This window comes from Carassius auratus, chromosome 37 (genome assembly GCF_003368295.1).
Source record: "Carassius auratus strain Wakin chromosome 37, ASM336829v1, whole genome shotgun sequence".
Classification (NCBI taxonomy): domain Eukaryota; kingdom Metazoa; phylum Chordata; class Actinopteri; order Cypriniformes; family Cyprinidae; genus Carassius; species Carassius auratus.
The window spans coordinates 17561896-17584175 of NC_039279.1; the positions used below are offsets into that span (position 1 = coordinate 17561896).

At 35.1% G+C, this 22280-nt stretch overlaps 4 protein-coding genes across 4 annotated transcripts; 3 read left to right on the forward strand and 1 right to left on the reverse strand.

Moving 5' to 3' along the window:
* The first annotated feature begins 360 nt into the window (after positions 1-360).
* lsm12b (LSM12 homolog b) lies at positions 361-5777 on the forward strand. The gene is made up of 5 exons (XM_026223213.1): positions 361-549; positions 2271-2404; positions 2896-3005; positions 4004-4130; positions 5137-5777. Exons 1-5 carry the CDS (start codon positions 378-380, stop codon positions 5227-5229), a joined length of 636 nt encoding a protein of 211 aa, XP_026078998.1. The 5' UTR covers positions 361-377; the 3' UTR covers positions 5230-5777.
* Positions 5778-6570: 793 nt separating this feature from the next.
* Positions 6571-9934, forward strand: LOC113056429 (slit homolog 2 protein). The gene is made up of 2 exons (XM_026223214.1): positions 6571-8191; positions 8632-9934. Exons 1-2 carry the CDS (start codon positions 7919-7921, stop codon positions 9415-9417), a joined length of 1059 nt encoding a protein of 352 aa, XP_026078999.1. The 5' UTR covers positions 6571-7918; the 3' UTR covers positions 9418-9934.
* Positions 9935-10501: 567 nt separating this feature from the next.
* tmem101 (transmembrane protein 101) lies at positions 10502-14899 on the reverse strand. The gene is made up of 4 exons (XM_026223215.1): positions 14718-14899; positions 14435-14615; positions 13171-13317; positions 10502-11437 (listed from the first exon to the last, which is right to left on the reverse strand). The coding sequence occupies exons 1-4, from the start codon at positions 14846-14848 to the stop codon at positions 11129-11131; spliced, it is 768 nt and encodes a 255-aa protein (XP_026079000.1). The 5' UTR covers positions 14849-14899; the 3' UTR covers positions 10502-11128.
* A 3194-nt stretch (positions 14900-18093) lies between these two features.
* Positions 18094-19775, forward strand: gngt2b (guanine nucleotide binding protein (G protein), gamma transducing activity polypeptide 2b). Its single transcript, XM_026223217.1, has 3 exons — positions 18094-18299; positions 18956-19044; positions 19462-19775. The coding sequence occupies exons 2-3, from the start codon at positions 18961-18963 to the stop codon at positions 19585-19587; spliced, it is 210 nt and encodes a 69-aa protein (XP_026079002.1). The 5' UTR covers positions 18094-18299; positions 18956-18960; the 3' UTR covers positions 19588-19775.
* Positions 19776-22280: the final 2505 nt, after the last annotated feature.

Genomic DNA, 22280 nt, shown 5'->3' on the forward strand with positions numbered 1-22280 from the left:
TTTAATAAATGTAGTTTTATTAATAATCGTATTTATTTTGCAAGTTAGAAATTTTATTGACAAGTCAAAAAACATGATCAAGATGCGCTTTAATTAAACCCTTCCAAGCATTAAAACAAAATCCATACTGTTTTATATATTTTTTTTTATCTCAAATTATCTTAATTGTTAAATAACGCTCTGTACTTTTTGTTCTACATTTGAGAGAAATACATTTTAAATAGAAATAATATATATATATAATTTCGTGTCTTTGTTTTTGTGTGTGTGTGTGTTTTATCGAACACAGAACAAAAAGAAAGAAAGAATAAACAATAAACTGATCCTTTTCCTGTCACCTGACGTGCCTATGCGTCGTCACGCTGTCACGCCGTCGCATGCGTTTACGTAAAGCTCGCGCTCCGGTTTCCCTGGCGGAGAAGATGGCGGCTCCGGGACCGGGGGAGTATTTCAGTGTCGGGAGCCATGTCTCTTGCCTCACCTGTTTAGGACAACGTTTACAGGGAGAGGTGGTGGCTTTCGATTACCCGTCCAAGATGTTGACTTTGAGTATCCTTTATGTGCGTTTAAACGGCCGCAGTGTGAGCTGAGGCTCCGCTCGAGCGTGTTTATGTGGCCTCATTCAACGGCTATTCTTGCTTCATTTACTTTCTGTGTTGTCCGTTTGGTTTTCGCTTGGTTTCTTTTGTTCTAAGTTTGATTTGAGGTTGGTTCATATTTGGAAACGGTTGGAGAAGTGTTGTTTGTAGTTAGCGTATTGAATTAGCATGTCCTCGGCTCCAGACAGCATTAGCATGCTCGCTAAGCTAACGTCTTTTCAGCACTATTAATGGCAGCACTCACAGGACATATTACAAAATATGAATTAAATAGGAAATTATGTGTTATATAGGAAAAATACGCCAGGCTGAGTAGTATCAGCACCTTGGGTTTCTCATTATACGTGAGGGATCTAGCTGTACTGTTCTCAGATCAGTTAACGTTATATCAGACTCCCGAGTTTTTACTCATGCTGTAAAAATACGAGAGTTTGTTAATACTGTGATTGGAAAAACGATGAGCCAATTTCTAATCAATATATAATGGAAAACATATCGTAAAAAGGTTCCTTGCATAAAAATGAATTGGCTGATATTTTTTTAAGTACTGCCTATGTAAAATTTAAGACTTTAAGTCTGTAATCTATTTATAAATGTAAAAATGGCACGTTTTGTATCATGTTTAATACATCAGGCTTTTATTGCTCTGATAGTTTGATGAGAATATTATGAAAACAAGCGAGGAGGAAAAACACCTGTTTAATGCAGAGGCTCAAACTGAGCAAAAATATGAAATTTGGTGGAGATGTTATTATTTATGTGACAAAAAAAGTTAAAGTCTGATTCTGCTTGTAATGTGGATCAGTGAGATCTTTATCACAGTATAACAGACCGACTATATGTAAAATTATATAAATATCAGTTGTTACCAATAATGCATCTAGGTGAGTTGGTATTTAAATGCTTGGTTTGCGGTTTCATAATATAATGCAATGCAATCTAATGTTAATTGAGAGATAAACAAACATTCTTCTAATGTGTGATGATGATCCTGTTTGATACATTTTGACATGATTAAAAAAAAATATACATATTTGTATGGATAGTGATGTAAACTTTGAGTCCAGTAAATTTTAATGTCAAATTATTTTTAGGGTTACCACCAAAAAAAAGATTGAATTATAAAAGACATGTGAGCCACAACCTGAAAGTGGACTTTCATACTAAAAAACACAGTTTTTTTTAAAGTGAAGTTTCATTGAGATGAAGGAAGGCATGTAGATTGTGCAACATGTTTCTGAGCAATGTTTTCATCATGTTAGTTGCTTTAGAGATCCATGGACAATATGTAACCGTATGCTTTGTTTTAAGGATTGAATGGCTAAGCTGCTGTTTTTTTTTCTTTTCTGGTGTCTACAAAGATGGAGTCTGAAGTTGACTTGTGCATCTTAATGAATTAGTCTGTTTTCACACATGCGGTTGACCTTCATATATCTAGAAATCCCAGTTAAGTGTGACCTTTGATGGTTTGATTCGTTGCCCCTCGTCTTATTTTTTGTGGACTTGCTCAACCAGTTACTCATATTGGTTTCATTATGGTTTCATTTTCTATATTGACTCATTTTGTGTCTGGGCCTTACTTTTTTTTTTTTTTTTTTTTTTTTTTTTTTTTTTTTTGGAATGATCTCATCTTGATGTCTTAGTTTGGTTTCTCCTTAACCCTTCTCCCAGAATGCCCTTCCTCCAGCGGTAAGCCCAACCTCAGTGACGTCATCTTGGTTAACTTAGCCTATGTTTCAGAAGTGGATGTTATTAACGACCACACAGAGACTCCTCCTCCTCTAGCATCCTTGAACATTAGCAAGGTAAGCTCACATTTTATGCTTAAATCATGTTGAGAAGGTGAGTGGTCATTAGGGTTTAAGTATGGATATGTTTCTTACAATAACAAATTATTAAAAACATCAGATTAGTGTTGGGCAATTGGTCATTTTTCAAATCGTCATATCGTCAGCCAGTGAGATCGCGATATACAAACCTTATATATGCAGACGATGTACGTCTGTTTGTGGATGGAGACTCCTTCACCGACTACAGGCGCTAAGTGTGTGTGTGTGAAATGCGGTATAATAGGCTGCCAAATAAAAATCATAATTATAATTTAATACATTAATAGGAGAATGAGCTTAATATAGTCTTGACTATCGACAGAGACATCTGCTATCGTCGATACATGATACTATTGTCTATCGGCACAACTCTACTTCACATATCATGTACTAGATGTATTATTTGCCAGCACATGTTCAAGATGGAGAAGATCTGACGGTTAGTTTTGACGTGTTTTTTTCCACAGCTTGCCAGTCGGGCAAGGACAGAAAAGGAAGACAAGTTGTCCCAAGCCTATGCAATCAGTGCTGGGGTGTCTGTCGAGGGCCAGCAATTATTCCAGACTATACACAAAACGTAAGATTTCCCCAACTTTACATACGTTGTGAAACCAAATGCATTGGATGAAGTTTAAAGCATGTGAGATGAAGGCAGATCTGTAGCCTAGAAATAGTTCTCTTCCACCAGGGCCTGAGTTTTGTTTTGGAAAACTGTGGGAATTCCCCCTTTAGATGGCTCTTATGGGGAACTTTTTTTTTAATTTGAGTGGGTGTTGGGGTATTTTTTGTAGACCTATTTTCAAACTACAATCATCCCAACGTAAATGTTTTTTACGATTTATAATGTTGTTGATTCATGTTTACAGTGTAAGGAAGATACATAAAAGAATCGTGATGTCAAACTATGAATTGAATATGAATATAATTAATAGTCAGTAATACAATAAGAATAGATAAATGACAAGCAATTGCACAAACAATACAATAACAAGATATTACTAAAATGAACTCCGCTTTAAGTTGTTCAGGTAGTTATATCAGTAATTCTCAGGAACAGAAATGCCAAAATAATCTGTGTAAAATAACACTGGTTAATCTTTGATGCATAAATAAACATTAATGACAGACAGCAGCAGGTCTGGTTATTTAGGGTGCTGTCTCTTTAAGACCTCATGCACAGACCTAACACAAGATTTGTTTCTCAACTGGTTGCATTCACTTAATAGCCTATATACAGACAATGTTTAGTATATTTGTATTTGGCCATAAACGCAAAATAAGACTCGACACAACTTCATTCTGTAGTTACGATGAAGTAATACATGATGGCATCTGTCACGCAGGAATCTGAACTGTGGGAATCAGTATAATTATGTGCAATCCCGCAGCAAAATTCAAGCCCTGTCTACATTCAACAAAGTGGTCCGCCATGATGATTGAATTAAAGCACAAGGTTTCAATAAACGCACTCGGTTACTGAGAAATCAAGCCTGAACATTGAAGCGTAAAATGTGTTTGATCATGTTTGATGTTGTTGCTCACAGCCGGTGTTTGTTTGATCTCTTTGTGTTCCAGCATCAAAGACTGTAAATGGCAGGAGAAGAACATCATTGTTATGGATGACGTCGTAATCTCGCCACCATACCAGGTGGAGAACTGCAAAGGCAAAGAGGGAAGTGCTCTAAGTCATATACGCAAAATTGTGAGTATCACGCAGTATCATAGTTTATATAGTTTTCATTTCAGCAGATGTTGCTCCTCCTCCAGTGGCATCCATAGGTCAATGGCCAATATTAAAACTATATATTAAATCTGACTATTAACATCTGATTTATGTAACTGGCCCATGGCTGTATTTCCACTAACTTGTAACTTGCAGCAGAACCATGCATCGCTCGTTTATATTTCTACATGGCTCCTGTGATATACAGGAGCTCAAGTGGCTACTGTGAGTCACGTTGAGGTCATTAAAATGTCATTAATATTCTGCGTTCAGTTATTTACTTGTCAGGCAGGCATGAATTGGGAAAATTACACATTGTAGTCTTTATTACCTTTTGCAAAATAATCTGCTGACTGTGTATTAAGAGAGACATCCGTAAAATGTCTTATCACTTGTGTTTATTTTGTTCAATGTCTATATAGTTTTAAAAGGAGATCTTGGGCAGAATGATGAATCAGGTACTTCTTCATAAGGATAATTACATGGTGAAATTAGTCTCGCTCTCTCTGCCTGTGTCATCTCATTTTGTATACAACTATTTATTTGTATTTAAAAAAAAAATGGTATAATTGCAATTTTAGATTAGTTATAATTGTTTGATCAAAGCCTACGGATTAATCAATGGTTAGATGATTAATCATGCAATAACATTAATCGATAATCTAAATAATTGTTTGTTGCAGCACTACTGTATATTGATTTATGCATTGTATTCCTTTTATATCTGACTTAACCTGTCGGAGGATTCATATTTAATCTCTGTTTGAATAAATCTGTCAGGAAAATAATTTATGTATATATTTTTCCCTAGTCTTCCAAGTGTCTGTAAACACATTTATGCTGTTTTGCATTTGAAAGCATGTCAGTTTAATGAATTTGTCTCTGTATAGGCTGTTTGTACAGTGAATCGATGGATAAGGGCCTGATGGTGATTCCTTGTATTCAGCTCTCACTTACTATGACTTGCTTGTCTCTCTCTTGTCAGGTTGAGAAACATTTTAAAGATGTGGAAAGCCAGAAGTCGATGCAGCGTACACAAGCACAGCAAACACAGAAGGACTCGTCTTTATCCTCCTGAGTCGAGGGGGTATGGCTCATCCGGGGAGGGCACCACGGGCATCAAGGGCCTAACAGCTGGTCGAAACCAGCTCTCTTCTCCCCCTCGAAGTCCGAGGGAGGATGCACCAAGGGCCAAGGGTCTGGAAGATCAACAAAAGAAAAAAAAAAAGTTTTAAGAAAAAAAACGTGAGAGTGAAAAGAGTTCATTCTAAATTAGACTTTATAAAGATAATTTAAAACACCAACCATAGTTTCTTTGACTAAATTACAGTGTCTTACCCCCTCTCTGCCCCCTTCTCCCTCCTCCTGATTCATCTGAATTAGCTTTTCGTATTTTCTTCTCTCTTCCTTCGACTATTATTCCATTTTGTCAAAAAAAGAAAAAAAACAAACCAGTCAGAAAAGCTTGTTAGCTTTTACTTTTTATGCTTTTTTTTTTCCTCTTTCTTTTGGCTGTTTGTGTTCTACAATTGTCTGTCTGTTCTGTATTTTAAACAAAATGTGACTTCAGATGCCACACGTTACAAAGGACATTTTCTAAAATAAAAGTAACAATTCTGACTGTAATGCTGCACTTTCAATTGCTTTTTCAAAAACTCTGAACACCGCATGCTTTCAAAAGGGGTAAAAAAAAAAAAAAAAAAAAAAGGAAAAGAGGTTTGGTGTAAATACTAAAACACTGTTTTATTGTTTCTAATCAAATAATGTTTGATTTGTTTTGCGAAAACCACATTAGTTAAACTTCCTATGAGGAGCTCCTTAGATTAACAACAGATATGCGGCTGTTACAAAAGTAAACCAAAAGTAACATTTGCCAAGTTAAACATGCCATCATGAGCACATTTGCTCTTTCAAAGGTCTTAAATTAAAGTCATGGCTTTACATTTAAATTTATTCATTTAGCAGACGCTTTTATCCAAAGCGACTTACAGATGAAGACAGTGGAAGCAATCAAAAACAACAAAAAGAGCAATGATATATAAGTGCTATAACAAGTCTCAGTTAGGTTAACACAGTACACGTAGCATGGGATTTTAACTAATATAATAAATAAAAAGAAAACGGATAGAATAAAAAAATAAAGCAAGCTAGTTAGAGGTCTTTACACACACACACACACACACACACACATACATATACAATTGCATAATAAATGAAAAGAAAATAGAATACAAAAAGATTAGAAAGGTTTTTTAAAGAATAGAATTAGAATAGTGCGTGTTAAAGTTAGATGGTCAAATAAAGATGGAAGAGATGTGTTTTAAGACGATTCTTGAAGATGGCTAAGGACTCAGCTGCTTTACATGTTGCATGCTTTGCAAAGAAAAAATGCTTCTTCAGTAAACATCCTTAAATCAATATATATTTACTTAAGAGATCATGTCTTTATATCTTTATATATGTATGTATATGTGAATTTAAAAATCTTTTGGAGGTTGTGTTTTCAAAGCATTACTAATATAAATTGTGTGCTCCTCAGACATTTAAAAATATTGGTTTTAAAAAGTCTTAAATTAACCTTCATAAAACCTGGAAAAACACTGTAGTTTAGTTTCCCGTAATATTTTTAATTATTTTTATATAGTAGACAATGTAGATTACAATCTGGCGTACTGCTTTTGCCAAAAGCAAGCACTTATTCTCTAGTGCTATCGTTCTTCCTGGAGTCATTTTAGAAATCGGAAAAGAAATGTAATTCTAGATGCCTGTGTAATTAGAATAAGGTTTGGTGGTCACATATCTTAAATATCTTCAGCTACAGACTGCTGATAGCCTTTGAGTTAATTACACCGTTTCAATGAATTATGTACCACTGCTATGAAGGGTTTTGACTTTCCTTGACCCTATTATGGCAGTGTGAAGAGGTCTTGAATAATTAAGGAACACTGGAACCGGTTTCCATCTTAAAAATACCACAATGTAGTACATGTCAAAGATGGTGTTGGATGTTCCTTGAGGTTTCTGTTGAGATCTTTAGAGGAGCGCGTATGCTTAAGTGTAAGACTATATGTCCTGCTTCTAAACTGATGGACCGTTCAATGAAATATTCAGTATGTACCAAGTACTCTTGTTTCGTGAGTGCTGCAGTGTGCTTTGACGATAAATCAAGTCAGTGTCATAGAGACTTGAAAGCAGGGCTGGATGAGAGATGCTCTCCATCCTGGTTTTCTTTTTAAATGCTGAAGCAAGAACCAAGGCTGCAGGTGTAGTGTAGTATTATTCAGTTTATTCATTTAAGGTAGAAATCTGATGGGATTTGTTGAGGAAATATGACTGAGGCGTGTTTCTGCTCAACCAGCGAATTAATATTCGTCAAGACCGACTTGTGGTAAGTACAATTAGAGCTGTTATTTCTATATTGCTATAAGCACTAATTAATGCCTTCACAGAAATTTGATCTATGCACATCTGTTCAGGAAGAAAGTTGACCAACATAAAAGCAAAAAACTCTGAAATTATAAACCGATTAAAGGATTGGAGCTCTTTATATAATTTGGCTTCTCATGCCAAGCCACAAATCCTTATAGATCTCAGACTGCAAGCTGTTTCAAAAATGCATCATAAATGCACCAAATATACCAGTTAACTCTTCTTCTTCTCAGCTCAACTTGATGGTTCTGCACTGGGACGAACAAGAACAGTTTGCAGGTTAATCTAGAACATCTACGACCATTTATTTTGAATGGAGACTCTTTGAGCTAGTGAAGATGCTCTGCATCATATTATTACTCTTCACTTTCCTCATCGTTGGGAGCTCGAAGCTCTGCCCTCATCAGTGTTCTTGTTACGACGCGTCTGAGCTGGTGGACTGTCGATCCCGAGGGTTCACTCACATTCCCCACAGTATTCCACATGGAACATGGCTCCTGGACCTCAGCGGGAATAAGTTGTCGGAGTTGAGGAGTACCTCCTTTACTGGGATATGGGTTCTCCGGGTCCTCCTGCTTTCACAAAGCAACATGCAGGTGGTGCATTCTAAGGTGCGTTTAGTTTTGTGAATTTATTTTTCCACCTTTAAGGTTCAATGTTGGCCTTAATGACTCTAGAAACAAGCATTATCATCCATGGAATATTTCCATTGCACAAAAGTTTTTTTTATAGTGGAAAATGGTGCTTTAGATTACTGAAAGGTTAAGGGGAACCCAAAATGCCTCTTCTACACTCTTAAAAATAAAGGTTCCAGTATGGGGTTTTGACAAGAATACCATAGAATAAAAATTTTGGGTTCCTCAAAGATCCTTTCAAGTCAATGGCTATGAAAAGAACCATTTTTATTTTCTTAGCGCAAATAACTTTTTGATGAGTTGACTATTTGATAAGTGAGTTATCTATTCAAAATGTATCCTCCTACTTCCCTCTTTGGTCTTTAAATTGCAGCTTTACAGGATCATTAGCTGAACGTGCCTTGTTTGCGTTCCAGGCTCTTTCCTCTCTCACCTTCCTGGAAAAGTTGGACCTGGCTTACAACGAGCTCCGTGTCCTTCCTCCAGATTTCTGTCAAGGGTTAACCGCTCTTAAAGATCTCAAGCTTTCCCACAATGCCCTGGAACGCCTCGAGTCTCACTCTTTGGAGGACCTAGAAAGCCTGGAGAGGTTAGATCTCAGTCACAACCACATTCAGGTTATCGAAGTCGGGGCATTTCGTGGACTTACCATGCTAAGGCACCTTAACCTTGCATGGAATCAGATGACAGTCCTCCAAGGCGGCTTGCTCACCATGCAACAGAGTCTTGGAGTTCTTCTCTTGAACCACAACAATATCTCCAAGATTGAAACGGACGCTCTGGCCCCCTTACAAACCCTGACCATTCTGAACTTAGAAGCCAACCAGCTGAGGAGCCTGAAGTTCAAGACCTTCTTGAACCTCCAGACGCCCAGCACGCATCTGCAGATGTCGGAGAACCCTTGGACGTGCGACTGTGAGCTTCATCGCGTCTTCACTAAGATACTCCATGTCAGGCATCTCCACGTGGACGATTACATGAATATCACGTGCCATTCTCCGCTCTTACTGGCTGGAGCATCTCTGGGTTTGATGCACAGTCAGCTGTGTATCGCAGAAACGGCCACTGTCCTGGTCATTACCGCAACGGTGATGGTCACTGTGGTGGCCGCCTTGGTTATGGCAGAACGCAAGCGCAAGAATCAACAAATGAACCTGGAAAAACAAGGAAACGATCCTATGCCTTGGGAGTCTCGCAAATGAAGAAACCCAGCAGCTGATAGCTATACAAACTTATCTTATTTTACACAACAGCTCTTCATTTTTGTGCACGTAGTACTCACTTCAACATGAAATCAAAACCTATTTACTTTCCCAATACATGTTCCTAGTCTTATTTTGAATGGACATTACTCATCAAAATATAAGAGTGTTGTAGGGATGATGCATTTTTACAGGAAAAAACCTAAAAACAAGCATTTCAGCACTTTTGGCTCATTTGTCCTGAATTTTTATTTTTTTTGTATGTTGGTTAAATGCCTGAAATAGTTAGTCTGTGATGAACACAAGCTCAAGATATTTTAACATTTTATTATACAGCAGAAATAGCCCCTCCTCACTTAAAAAAGGTGGTTGGTAAGTGTTTAAATCTGTCTAAATGTAGTCACTTTTACAGACTTGTTTTATTAGTGTGACTTTTACAGAATTCCCATTTGTTTTTGTTTTTTAATACAGACTGAAAAATGTGTCCGAAGCTCAATGCTGGGATGTTGACGTCATGTGACTGTGATGTAGTTTGTTCATATCCAGGTCTAGCTTTCTGCTGATTGTATTTAGGCTTCAAAATGAATGAAAGTTGTGTTCATTTTGAAGATTATCATGCAAAACAAAAAGAGCATGAAACATTTTGTTTGTAAAACAGTTTATTTTTTGCAATAATCAAAAGCCAGTGGAAAAATCCCATTGGATTTTTTTGATGAGGTAACCATGTTGGCCTACAATGATGCGGCCTCACTGCAGCACTCTAACTTACATAATCAATATGGATATTTTCCTTGCTCTGAAAAATGTTGCATGACTTGTTTGTGAACATCCCTTGATCTTGCTAATTGTAGAAAACCTGCTAAAGTGAATTAGAGTTGTCAGTACTCCAGTGTTGGGCAGTGACCTCAAGATAAATGATGCATGAAAAGCCACAGAGTAGCTTTGTTTACTTTTTGCAACTCAATACCTGGAGCACCGACCTGACCTTCGGGGACGGCCTGTAATTTCTGTTTTACTTTAAATATACATAAGTGGATCTTAGTAAATAATGCAGTATTGTGTTCTTTGATGTTCTGAACCATCATTTTCTCGTTGACCAATTTATTTGCAAATCATTCAGAGAACTAACATTTTAAACTATTGCATAAGTACACTTGGAGTGATATTTAATCAAAATCTATTTACTCTATCCGTCCATATGTCCATCCATGCATGCATCTCTCTGTACATCCATCCATACGTCTAAAAATGTCATGCAATAATCAAAAGATTTTGTAGGTTCCTTACAAAACATTTTTAATTGTGATGCTCTTATAGAAGGCGTATAAGGAATGCAAACTAAATACAAGCAGCAAAAACTGCAATCGCATTTTAAATGTCGGTAACATGGGGGGAAAAAAATCCCACATTACTATATAGTTTAAGAACATCAAAACTGACGAAAATGTGTTTCTAAACTACCCTTAATTCACCATTCAACTTTAATTTAACATTTAGGACTCCTAGTCATTCTTAATCTTTAAATTATGCATTAAAAAAGGAAACAAACGTAATGTAAACAGTCTTTTGAAGACTCCAGAGCACGCTGGGAACTGTATCCTCGATACCTTCACCTCTGTCAGTTTCAGAACATTATTCTCTTTATCTTCAGCAAAGGTTCCCATGAGACACATGCTTGTCCGTACAGAGCTGTTGTCATATCCCTGTATCTTTAGCTGTCTGTGGCTAGAATAAGCACGGCTCCGAAGATGCCGACGTTCTGCCCGATGAGCTTGATCTGGTTCCAGAACTCCACGCGGCAGGTGCGGTGCCAATAACCGATGTTACCGTCAATGAACAGCACAACTAAAGGTAACAGAACGGCTAGGATCTGGGATGCCAGTCGCACGTAGTAGCCCGAGAGGTAAGAGAGCGCTAGCACCCCGAACACAAGCACCAGGAGCTGGACCGTGATCTCACCACCAGGAATGTGGTCCAGGTAGGCCAGCCGGTCTTCCTTACTGTGCTGTAGCGAGTAAACCTGGAGGGGAGATGGCATATAAAGTCTACAGTATCATATGGACATTTCTTATTTTTGCAGAGAAAACTGTTGCACACAATCTGCATGTTATGTAATGTTTATGTGTCATTTTATTGCATTGCAATTATGTTTTGCTCAGAAAACTATGCATTAAATGTCCTCTTAGAAATTATTAAGAGATAAAGAGTGACAAGTGAAGTTTAAATAGTTTTTAATGTAAGCAGTTTTGCGTTTTGGCCATGCATCTATATATACAGCATCTGCACCAAATTGCATATTTTTTGCTCAGTTCGGGCCACTTTTTATATATATATACAGTACAGACCAAAAGTTTGGAAATATTACTATTTTGTATGTTTTTGAAAGAAGATTCTTCTGTTCATCAAGCCTGCATTTATTTGATCAAAAATACAGAAAAAAAAATTACAATATTGTAAAATATTATTACAATTAAAAATAATTGTTTTTACATTTATTATACTTTAAATGATCATTTATTTCTGTGATGCAAAGCTGAATTTTTAGGATCATTATCACATGATCCTTTAGAAATTATTCTAATGTGATGATTTATTATCAAAGTTGGAAACAGTTCTGCTGCTTAATATTTTTTCAGAAAATGTGATACTTTTTAAGGATACTTTGATGAATAAAAAAAAAACATTTTGTAATAATATACACTACTGGTCAGTAATTTGGGGTCAGTAATTTTTATTTTATTTTAAATAAAATCAATACTTATATTCAGCAAGGATGTGATAAATTGATAAAAAGTGATAGGAAAGAAAATATATTATTAGAATATATACTATTAGATTGTTTCTTTTTTTTTTTTTTTTTTTGAATAAATGCAGTTGTTTTTAACTTTTTATTTATCAAATATATTAGACAGAAGAACTGTTTCCAACACACATAATAAATCAGAATATTAGAATAATTAGTTACATGTAACACTGAAGGCTGGAGTAATGATGCTGAAAATTCAGCTTTGCATCACAGGAATAAATTATTTTTTAAAAGTATTTTCAAATAGAAAACTATTATTTTAAGTTGTAATAATATTTCACAATATTACAGTTTTTTTCAGTATTTTTGATCAAATTAATGCAGGCTTGATGAGCAGAAGAAACTTCTTTCAAAAACATAAAAAATAGTAATGTTTCCAAACTTTTGGTCTGTACTGTATATATATATATATATATATATATATATATATATATGTTTGCATATGTGTTTTGTTTTGTCATATTTGATACATCAGGGTTTTATGATTCGTATAGTACGCTGAAGTGAGAATATGGAGATAAAAACAACATTCAGAGGCCCAAAGTGAGCAAAAAATATGCTATATAAATATATATCCTTTGTGTAAAAAATTAAATCAAAATTGGAAAATGTTATTTCATATATCAGCCTGTAGCTATTAAGGCTTAAAAATTACAAAAGTTTATTAGTAAAGGTTTAAATTAGTTTTTAATTGAATTACTTATGCTTATTTTACTGTCCATTAAAGTAGTGATTAATTGAAGTGTTATATATTCTTAGTTAATTGCATACATATAAAAGTTACCCTTTTAAATACTATATTACAACATTTTTATTTCTAGGGCTTTTCCAGGCCTGCATACCACCATATTATAATTCCCTAATATTCCTAGGTTTTCCATAACTGTGGGGATGAGACGACCGCACGGTCTGATCTGTTTCTGTGAGACTAGCAGTGATGAACTCACCATACAGATCAAGTAAATCCCCAGGAAGACCTGTCCGGTGGACTGCAGCGAGCGTGTGCGAGGTTTCTGTCTGTAAACCTCTCCTGCTCCACTGGCCAGCACCAGAAAGCCTCCAATGATGGCCATGGCTCTGGAGTACATCCTCACCTGCGGCGGTTATGAATACATACAGTACACAGAAGATGAACGCTGTGGCTGGTCTCGGTTTACACTTCCTCGAAACAGAATCGAATTACAAGCAATGGATGACTGACATTCAAAGCTTCCTTTGACCTCTGTATTATGATCAAAGAGAGATATTACTGCAGTTATATAACAATATATTGCAGATGGCTAATCCCTTGGGTGGACGTGATATGAAAAATGGATTTGCGTGAGCAGTCAGAGACACAGTGAAAAGGAAAACCAACAACTAAATGTGTAATTTGTTCAAATTCGAAGGTTAATTTCCATGTTAGAAACAACAACACATTAATCAATGGTATGAGTGATTTGAGGTCGGACTATGTGTTTTTTTTTTAAAGGCCAAAACCTGGTCACAAGCATTTTAGTGATTCTGGTTCAGCTTCTTGAAATCAATGGGTTAAAAAAAAAAAATGTTTTCATTATTAAAATATAAGGTCTGTGGTGAACAAGTTTTATTCTACAATATAAATCGCGTAAACGGTCGTACTCGTGCAAGCTATTCTAACTCAAACTTTGTATTTAAATACAGATTGAAAGATTTTCGGAGAAATTAAAGCAGTCATAAACTGAGAAAACACAACCGCCTTGACCTTTTGACATGTAAGCGGTCATCATACTATAAAAACATCTGTTCAGAACTCAAAACTGTCTCATTAGTCTAAAAACATATTGTAGCCAATCTGCCAAAACCACTTATGGTGTAATAGTGTGGCTAAACCCCGCCTCCGCAGAAGAAAACCCAACCCTTTCTGTTTAGCCCCGCCCACTGGTTCTACATCACATTAATAAAAGCAGTATGACCACTTTAAAGTCATGCTTTCTCGGTATAGGTCAATTATAGACTATGTTTAGATTTGTTTTACAACTTTTGTGATGGATTTAAGCTTTAAAATTGATAAAAGTTTTAAAATTGTTTTTTTCCTGCAATCATTTAAAAGCCAATACAAAGAATACTAAGCATAGAAACTACTTCTGCAGTTGTTTGGCGCCACAATAACACCGATATAACACTTCAACAATACAAGTTATACAAAAATGATTCCTTATGTTCAGATGAAGCCACACTGAATGTTTTTACCTTCAGCCAGTCTGCATAATGGACCTGTCCACCCACATAGGACACGTATGTGCTGAGGGCCAGATGAATGGCAGCGGCCAGAGCAAACCATCTTCTCTTCACCCCAAACGACATGAAGCTGGCACACAACACTGCAGCTCCTAAATCTAAATACAGGTAAGGCACCTGGATGTCTGGCTTCCTAAAAAGATCAGAAACATGCATTTCATTACGGATGTTCTATTGTGCATGTCCCATGTGTTTATACTGTGCTCCTGCACGCATTTGGTTGGGGTTCACGTACCGTTTCACATCCGCTCGCTCCGCGAACAGCATCAACATGCAGAAGCAGTTCCAGAAGCCGAACCGAGTCAGGATAAAAGCTCCGAACTGAGAGAAAAATCTCAGCGCTTTTTTACGAGTTGCAGCAGCCATGGCTCAGGATGGCGGAAGTTAGTATCATCTCCTTCCTAGGGATCGTGAATGAATCGCTGTTCTGAATCGAATCTTTTGAACAAATCAGTAGAGCAATTCGTCTTCGAACTGCAGTCGTAGATGCCAATGAAAATGAGTACAGTTTAAATACAAATTACACTTAGGTGTCAATTTTTTGTTTTCATTTTCTTTCGGAATGCAGATGTTTAACATAGTACAACGCATGCAAAAAAATAAATAAATAAATAATAATAATAATAAAATAAACAGAAAAACATAGAAAGGGGGAAATAATATAAATATAAACATATTTAAAAATGCTTAAATACATTTTTTTTTAATTCAAAGATTCTAATGTATCTATATTTCAGTCAACAAAACCATACATTTGCGTTTTATTTGTTAGTAAACTTGCATTAATGTGAAATTTGCCGCTTTGAAACATTTAATAAAGCCAAAAAGTAATATTTTGATACAAAATATTGTATCTAACGCTTCAATATAACTGAATAAGTACAGTGTCAGGATAATATGGTTCCAATAACACTTGGCAAAGTAAAAATGTATCTTTGGAAGATTTCAAAGGCACATTTTTCTTTCATCATCACACTGCAACGTGGACATACGTACATCGTGACGTAAGTATCATGATTCAATTATCTGAATCGGTTCCTTGAAACGGACTGTTCAAAAGAACCGATTTGCGGAAATGACTCTACTGTCCTTTCATGAACACAGGAAACTTGTTAGCAAATGTTAACCCTTGCTACTTGATACTAAAGACTGTACATTACACCTTAAAGAGACTTTGATAATTCTCTTCATGTGGAACAATCAGATCCGAGTTCCCCATTAGGCTGCATTCAATTAATTAATTATTTAAATTATTATTTTTTTTTATTGAAGCAGAAATAAATATAAAACAACTTAAAATTAAAACAATAAAAAGACAAAATTTAGTCATACTACTGTGATTGTGATCCACCTTGCCCTCGATGACCGCTTTTAAAAGTTACATCAAATTATATCTCTAAAAACATTTAAAAACAACTGCTTTTTCATTGCATCAAAAAAAAAAAAAGAATAAATAAATGCAACGATTAGTTAACCTTGGATTAATAATACAAACGACAATAGTTTTACTACAAACTTTTTAAATGCATTATTATTATTATTATTATTATTATTATTATTATTATTATTATTATTATTATTATTATATATTTTTTATTACTCACTGGCACATTGAGATAAGTGGAAATGCTTTTAGTGCCATCTAGTGTTTAAAAGATACAAATGCAACAACATATATCATAAATTAAAATGACTTTTATAGTGACTTTACATTTTCTTTATGACGTAATCACTCATATTATATGTAATTAATAACTGATTAACTCTTAATACACGGACAAAAATATAATTTAATGCATAATACTCCATAATTTCTTTTAGTAATAATAAAGTCTGAACCAAAACAAGGCTTTAGTCTATAGTTGATATGTTTGTATAACAGTGAGTCAGATGTATGGGCATCATGACCCTGGTGAGAAGTGAGGGTGAAGTTGTAAATCAAGCAAACATTATAAGAGTAAATTTGCATGTATAATTCACTGTTAGTTGTAAGTTATTTTTTGGTGATATTTAGTAGCAGTGTTTAAGTGAACATTGTTTCAAGCTTTATTTAAAACGACAATAATTTTTTTTTTTTGGTTATTGTCTTAAATAGTCTTTGAATGCCATCTAATGATTGTGGTTCGAAATATAAAAAGTTTTTTATTTTATTTTATTTTATTTATTTATTTATTTTTTTAATTTTTAGTGGTGACTTCTGTAAAGCATAGTAAAAATGTATCATAGTAATAATTTTTTTTCCCAGAAAAAAATTCGAATGAATGTACTTTTAGAAGTTCTGAAATCATAAAGACTCCATAAAGTCACTCATCATAAATAAAGGTTGCTAATCACGTACAAAGGGGTCCTGACCCAGATCAAGAGAAACCGGCTTACAGGTGAGACCAGGGCTTACCCAGAGTTCAACACACACTCAGAAGAGCACAGACGTATGAGTGGAAACACATAGCAGCTATAAATGAAGTCCATGATTCATTGGACTTGAAACACTCTTAATCATCAGATAATAGTTTTGTTTTTCCAACATGGGGAATGTAATAGAGCATTACAGTTATTAAGCAGATCGTGGCAGGAGTAATCCTGCTCTGAGCAGTTTATTGTGCGATGATGCCAGTGGACGACAGCCAAACCTACCTGAGGAAATCTGATGATTGAGTTCAGTTTGCATGTTCAGTTTAGGACCTAAGAGACCCAAACCCCCATATTTTACTTCATCACTGATTGTAAACATTATTAACTAGATAGCATGTCATCCATTACAGTTTCAATACATTGTTTATTTTTTTTAAAGTGTTAAATAAAAATATTATTGGAGTAAGTTTTACAAAAAATACTATTTCATTCTTTCTGTTTCAACATTGCATTGCATGTTTAATTCAACATGTTTCTTGCCTATTCTTCCAGAACTAACCCTAAACCTACTCTTATTATGGTTTTCCTAATCGAACCAATAAATAAATAAATAAATAAATAAATGTCCTGTCTCCCAAAAGGACATAGGGTTTGCTTTAACCAGACACACATGCACTCACAACATAATGGTTATCATCTAAGATAAATCACTTTTAGTGTAAAAATAATGAATTGCTGTTATTGTGAATGAAACATTTAGATGAAACATTTATTTTGTGTAGTGAAAATGATAAATTGTGTATTGAAAATTGAAAACATGATGAATGAAATGTTTGAAAAAGTGCACTTCTGATGATCTGCTGTGATCTTAGTACTAAGAGCTTTGAGACAACAACAACAACAAAACTGTAACAGAGTTATGTTTGATGAAACATGATGAGACAATGTGCTGTATAAACAAACCTGGAGATATTAAACTGATTCCAGATTAATATCACAGTATGACATGTCCACTAGGAAATGAATATCTACTGCTTCTGCTGTCCGATTATGTTCAACCAATGCTTTGCTTCTAGCCTGCTGTTATATGAACCACTCTGAGCTCTTTCTAGGCTGAAGTTTACATGCATTCATCATTGCTGCAAATCAATGCACAGTTTCAGGGAGAATGGCAGCTCTCTTCATTGTCCCGCTGCCCTTTCCTTCAGTATTTCAATGTTGTTTAGAGGTGACTCCTCGCGGACGTCCTAATGAGATCAGGGGAGATTGATGACATCAGAGCACAATCCCCCCAGGATCTACCCCTACACCTGTGAAAGAGCAAGGAGAAGGAGGGGTCCAGATAACAGAAATAGAGGAGAAGACTCGGAGATCAGAGCTCAGTCTGTTCACAGAACCTCCACGCTGATGATCTCCTAGAAGTCATCAGGACATTTCTCTGGCTGCTGCGAGTCCCATTCAACAGGTAAATGAGGATTTGTTGTTGTTTATGTTTGTGTTGAATTTACTTGATGGTCAACAAAAAATTTTTTTTTTTTTTTTTTTTTTTTTGCTGAAACCACCAGGAATTTTTTTTTCATGCAACCGTGAAAAGCATTTAATGAAGTAGCAATTTTCACTCAAACATTGCTGGTTAATTTCACAAGTAATTACAAAGAAATGGCATGTAACACTGAATTAAATGTGAAATTATGAAGTAGAAAAACTGAAATAGTATTTTCTTGTAAAACATGCTCAAATAATCACATTTAACATTTCTATAAATGCACAGCTTTTTGATAGTGACTTTCTAAACGTTGATTTTAAACATTAGTTTTTTTTTATAAGCATTTTCTTATGTTATAATCACTAAGTGCATTTTTAATATAGTGCTTTTAACAGTACACTCAAAATATCATCTAAATAAACTGATTTTAGTCATCAAAAATATGTAATAACTGAATCAACGTAAATACATTAATTCATCATTTAATTTTTATCGATTAAATCCTTTAAAATGTTATGGGTGGAAAGTCTTGTTAAAGAAACAATGGATCACTTTGTGCAGTGTACACGCATAGACTTTATGTTGAATATTGAGCTTAATTTCACTGATATCTTTCATGTATTTCCTCTGTATAGGCAGGATGGCTCGGGACATGTCAGATAAAGAAATCCTGAAGATGGAGCTGGAGCAGCTGAAGCTGGAAGTGAACACTCCCCGAATCGCGGTAGGAACTCAAACCATTAAAGGCACAGTGCACCTAATAATGAAAATTCAGTCATCATTTACTCACCCTTGTGACTTATAAAAAGATACTTTAAAGAATGGTGGTAAACAAACAGTTTTGGTTTCTATTGACTTCCATTGCAAAATTTCTGTCAATACCGAAACTGTATGGCGACCAACATTCTTTAAAATATCTTCTTTTATGTTCCGGAGAATCCCACAGTTTTCAGAGTGATTAAATGATGACAGAATTTTCATTTTTGGATGAACTGTCCCTTTAAGGTCTCCATCATTTTTTGCAGCAATTGCTTCTACATCCTCTGAAGGGTTACTAACTTGTTTTCCATTCTGAGGGAGATTGTGGCAGTCAATGAAATAAACATCACTAAACCATTTTCCTGATGATTCTTCTTCTAAGGTATCAACAACAGCCCCAGAGATCATTGCGTTTGTTGAGGGGAAGTCTGCTGAAGACCCCCTGATCAGAGGCGTCCCAGAAGACAAGAACCCATTCAAGGAGAAGGGAGGCTGCATTATTACGTAGCAATGGTCCTGGACTACTTTTATATAAAACATCAGTATTTGTACTAGAACCTTTTTTTTTTTCGTTAGTTTTAAATACAATACAGTTCCAGAAGCATAAGAGGATGTCCTCATGTCATTCAATAGCTTTTTGTGATATGTTGTTACCTGTCACTTTTTAAAATAAACTCATTTTGCAATTTAACCTTATGTTTTCCTGGTTGAATGTTACGGTATCAAAGGAAACCCTAATTTGATTTTAAAAGGATAGTTCACTCCAAAATTTAAATTCTGTCACCCTCAGGTCAAAATGCTGTCATTGTCAAATGCCATTTTTATATAGACACTAATTACGATGGTAGTCAATGGGAACCAAAACTCTTTTGGTCACCAACAATTTTCAAAATGTCTTATTTTATATGCCACATTTTATATTTAGACCGAATCTGACAGTATTATAGACAATGTTTTTGTCTCTCATTGCATGGACAAATTTGAAGAACAGAAGTCATTCAGGTTTGGAACAACATGAGGGTGAGTAAATAATGACAGGACTTTAGTATTTGGGTGAACTGTCCCTTTAAATGTGTAAGTGTACCACAAATCAGCATGGTTCTGAAGATGTCATGTCCTTTCCCATTGCATCTGATGCAGGTATTTTAAAAAAGATGCCTGCTGTGGCCATGAAAGCTAGGGTGTGCTCTGTGCTCTGTATGTGAAGCTCTGCAGGTAGATTGGTCTTCTGCTCATTGGCTGCTGTGATAATGGGATTTGGGTGACAGACCTCTCTGTCCCACTGAAGAGCAGCTGCTTCCTCTGTTTTGAGAACTTAAGCTCATTCTCTGGTTCTAATCTCAGGATTGAGCTTTTCATCCTGTAAGCTTCTTTTCCAACTTTGTAGCACTGCCCCACCGTCTCTCTCCAGCTCCTGTTTTAAAACTCAGTAATTGGGATGAACCGCTGAGAAAAACCCAACAGCAAGGAATTTTTGTTTCTTTTTGAATTCGCCGTTTTCCAGAATTCCAGAAGTGATCGCTGTTCCAGCTCAGAAGAATATGTTATAAGGGCATTTAACTAATGTTCCTATAAAGTTATAAAAATGTTATTTCTGTATATTCTCTGAACACTCGAAACAGTCAGTTTTTTTAAATGTTCAAAACTCTTTAAAAAAAAATTCTTGGCTATTCAGACTTTAAGGGAACATTCCATTTATATTATGAGAATGTTACTTTTGCATATCATCTAAACACTCGAAACATTCAATTTTTAGAATGTTTAAAAAATATTCTTGTTCGTTAAAAGAACATCTTATTTGATAATTTAGCAAAAATGATGAGAATCTATTCTCAGAACGTTCTGAAGCAACGTAGTAAACATTCCTTGAATAATGTATAAATAATGTTTTTATGCTAACGTTTTGAGAACATTATTAAAGGAACATGTGTTCAAAACTTTGAGAGAACCTTCTTTGAAAGTTTTGAGAATATTCCCTGTTAGATGGACTACGACTTTAAATGATTTGTCACGTGATGCCTATTTCCTTACCATTAAAAAATACTCTTATATAAATACTCTAATAATTAAAAAAATATTTAACATATATAAAATGTGCAAGGAAGCAAAAAGCTTCTGTGGATTTATTGTTATTATTTATTTTATAACAACACACGTTTGTAACCAAGACTAATATTAATTTGTGTGTGTGTGTGTAAATGTAAAACCCAAGCAGGCTGACCTGCACTTACTTTAATTGGACCTGGAAAACCTTATCAGTAGATGCATGTCATAAAGTCATATTGATAAACCGCACATATACAAAGCACAATATGTTTTTCACAATTTAGTCTTATCTTAATTACCTTATCTGTTCATGATAACCAGAAGTATCCATTTCTGCACTGTTGTAACACTAAACTTAACAAGATGAAAACTCAAAGCAGCTCAGTCGTGAAGATAAAGCCACAGAAGATCATGCCTCATGAACACTGCAGCAGCATTGATAAAAATAAAAATTTTTTGACTACATTCATGAAGTAAACTGAATCTCTTCTACTGATCTAAGGTGTCACTGTACTTTTCAACATTAAAGATTAGTTCACCCAAAAAAGGGCATGATTTGCTCACCCTGTCGAGTTGTTCAAAAGCTGTATGAGTTTCTTTCTTCTGTTGAACAGAAATTAGAGAAAGTTGACAGTAGCGATTAACTTTCATATATGAGAAAAAAAAACATGGCTACCGTCAACTGCTTGGTTAGCAACTTTCTTCAAAACATCTTCTTTTGTACTCAACAGAAAAAAGAAACTCGTCCAGGTTTGGAATTGCATGAGGGTGGGTAAATTATGACAGAATTTGTAATTTTGGGTAAGCCATCCCTTTAACAAGCTTCTTATTTTGAATATCTTTTCCTTAAAAGTTTTTTTCGTTCACATAAATTATTAGTGGTTTGATATTTTGTTATGCACTGCTAAAAACATTTTAACAATTTAACTTTTAACTCGTCTCCATATGCTTTCTGGTCTTCATTGTGCATGAACCAAAGTAAATGAATTATTCATGGTTTGCGTCCTGAACATAAATGTTTACATAAAGAGGACTGCTTTGGATCTGTATGTTGACTAAAGCTTGTATTAAATATTACCACACTTATCTTGATCGATTACTTATGATACTTGAGTGTTGCTTCACTGCAATCTCATTTTGAGACCTTTGCTCCTT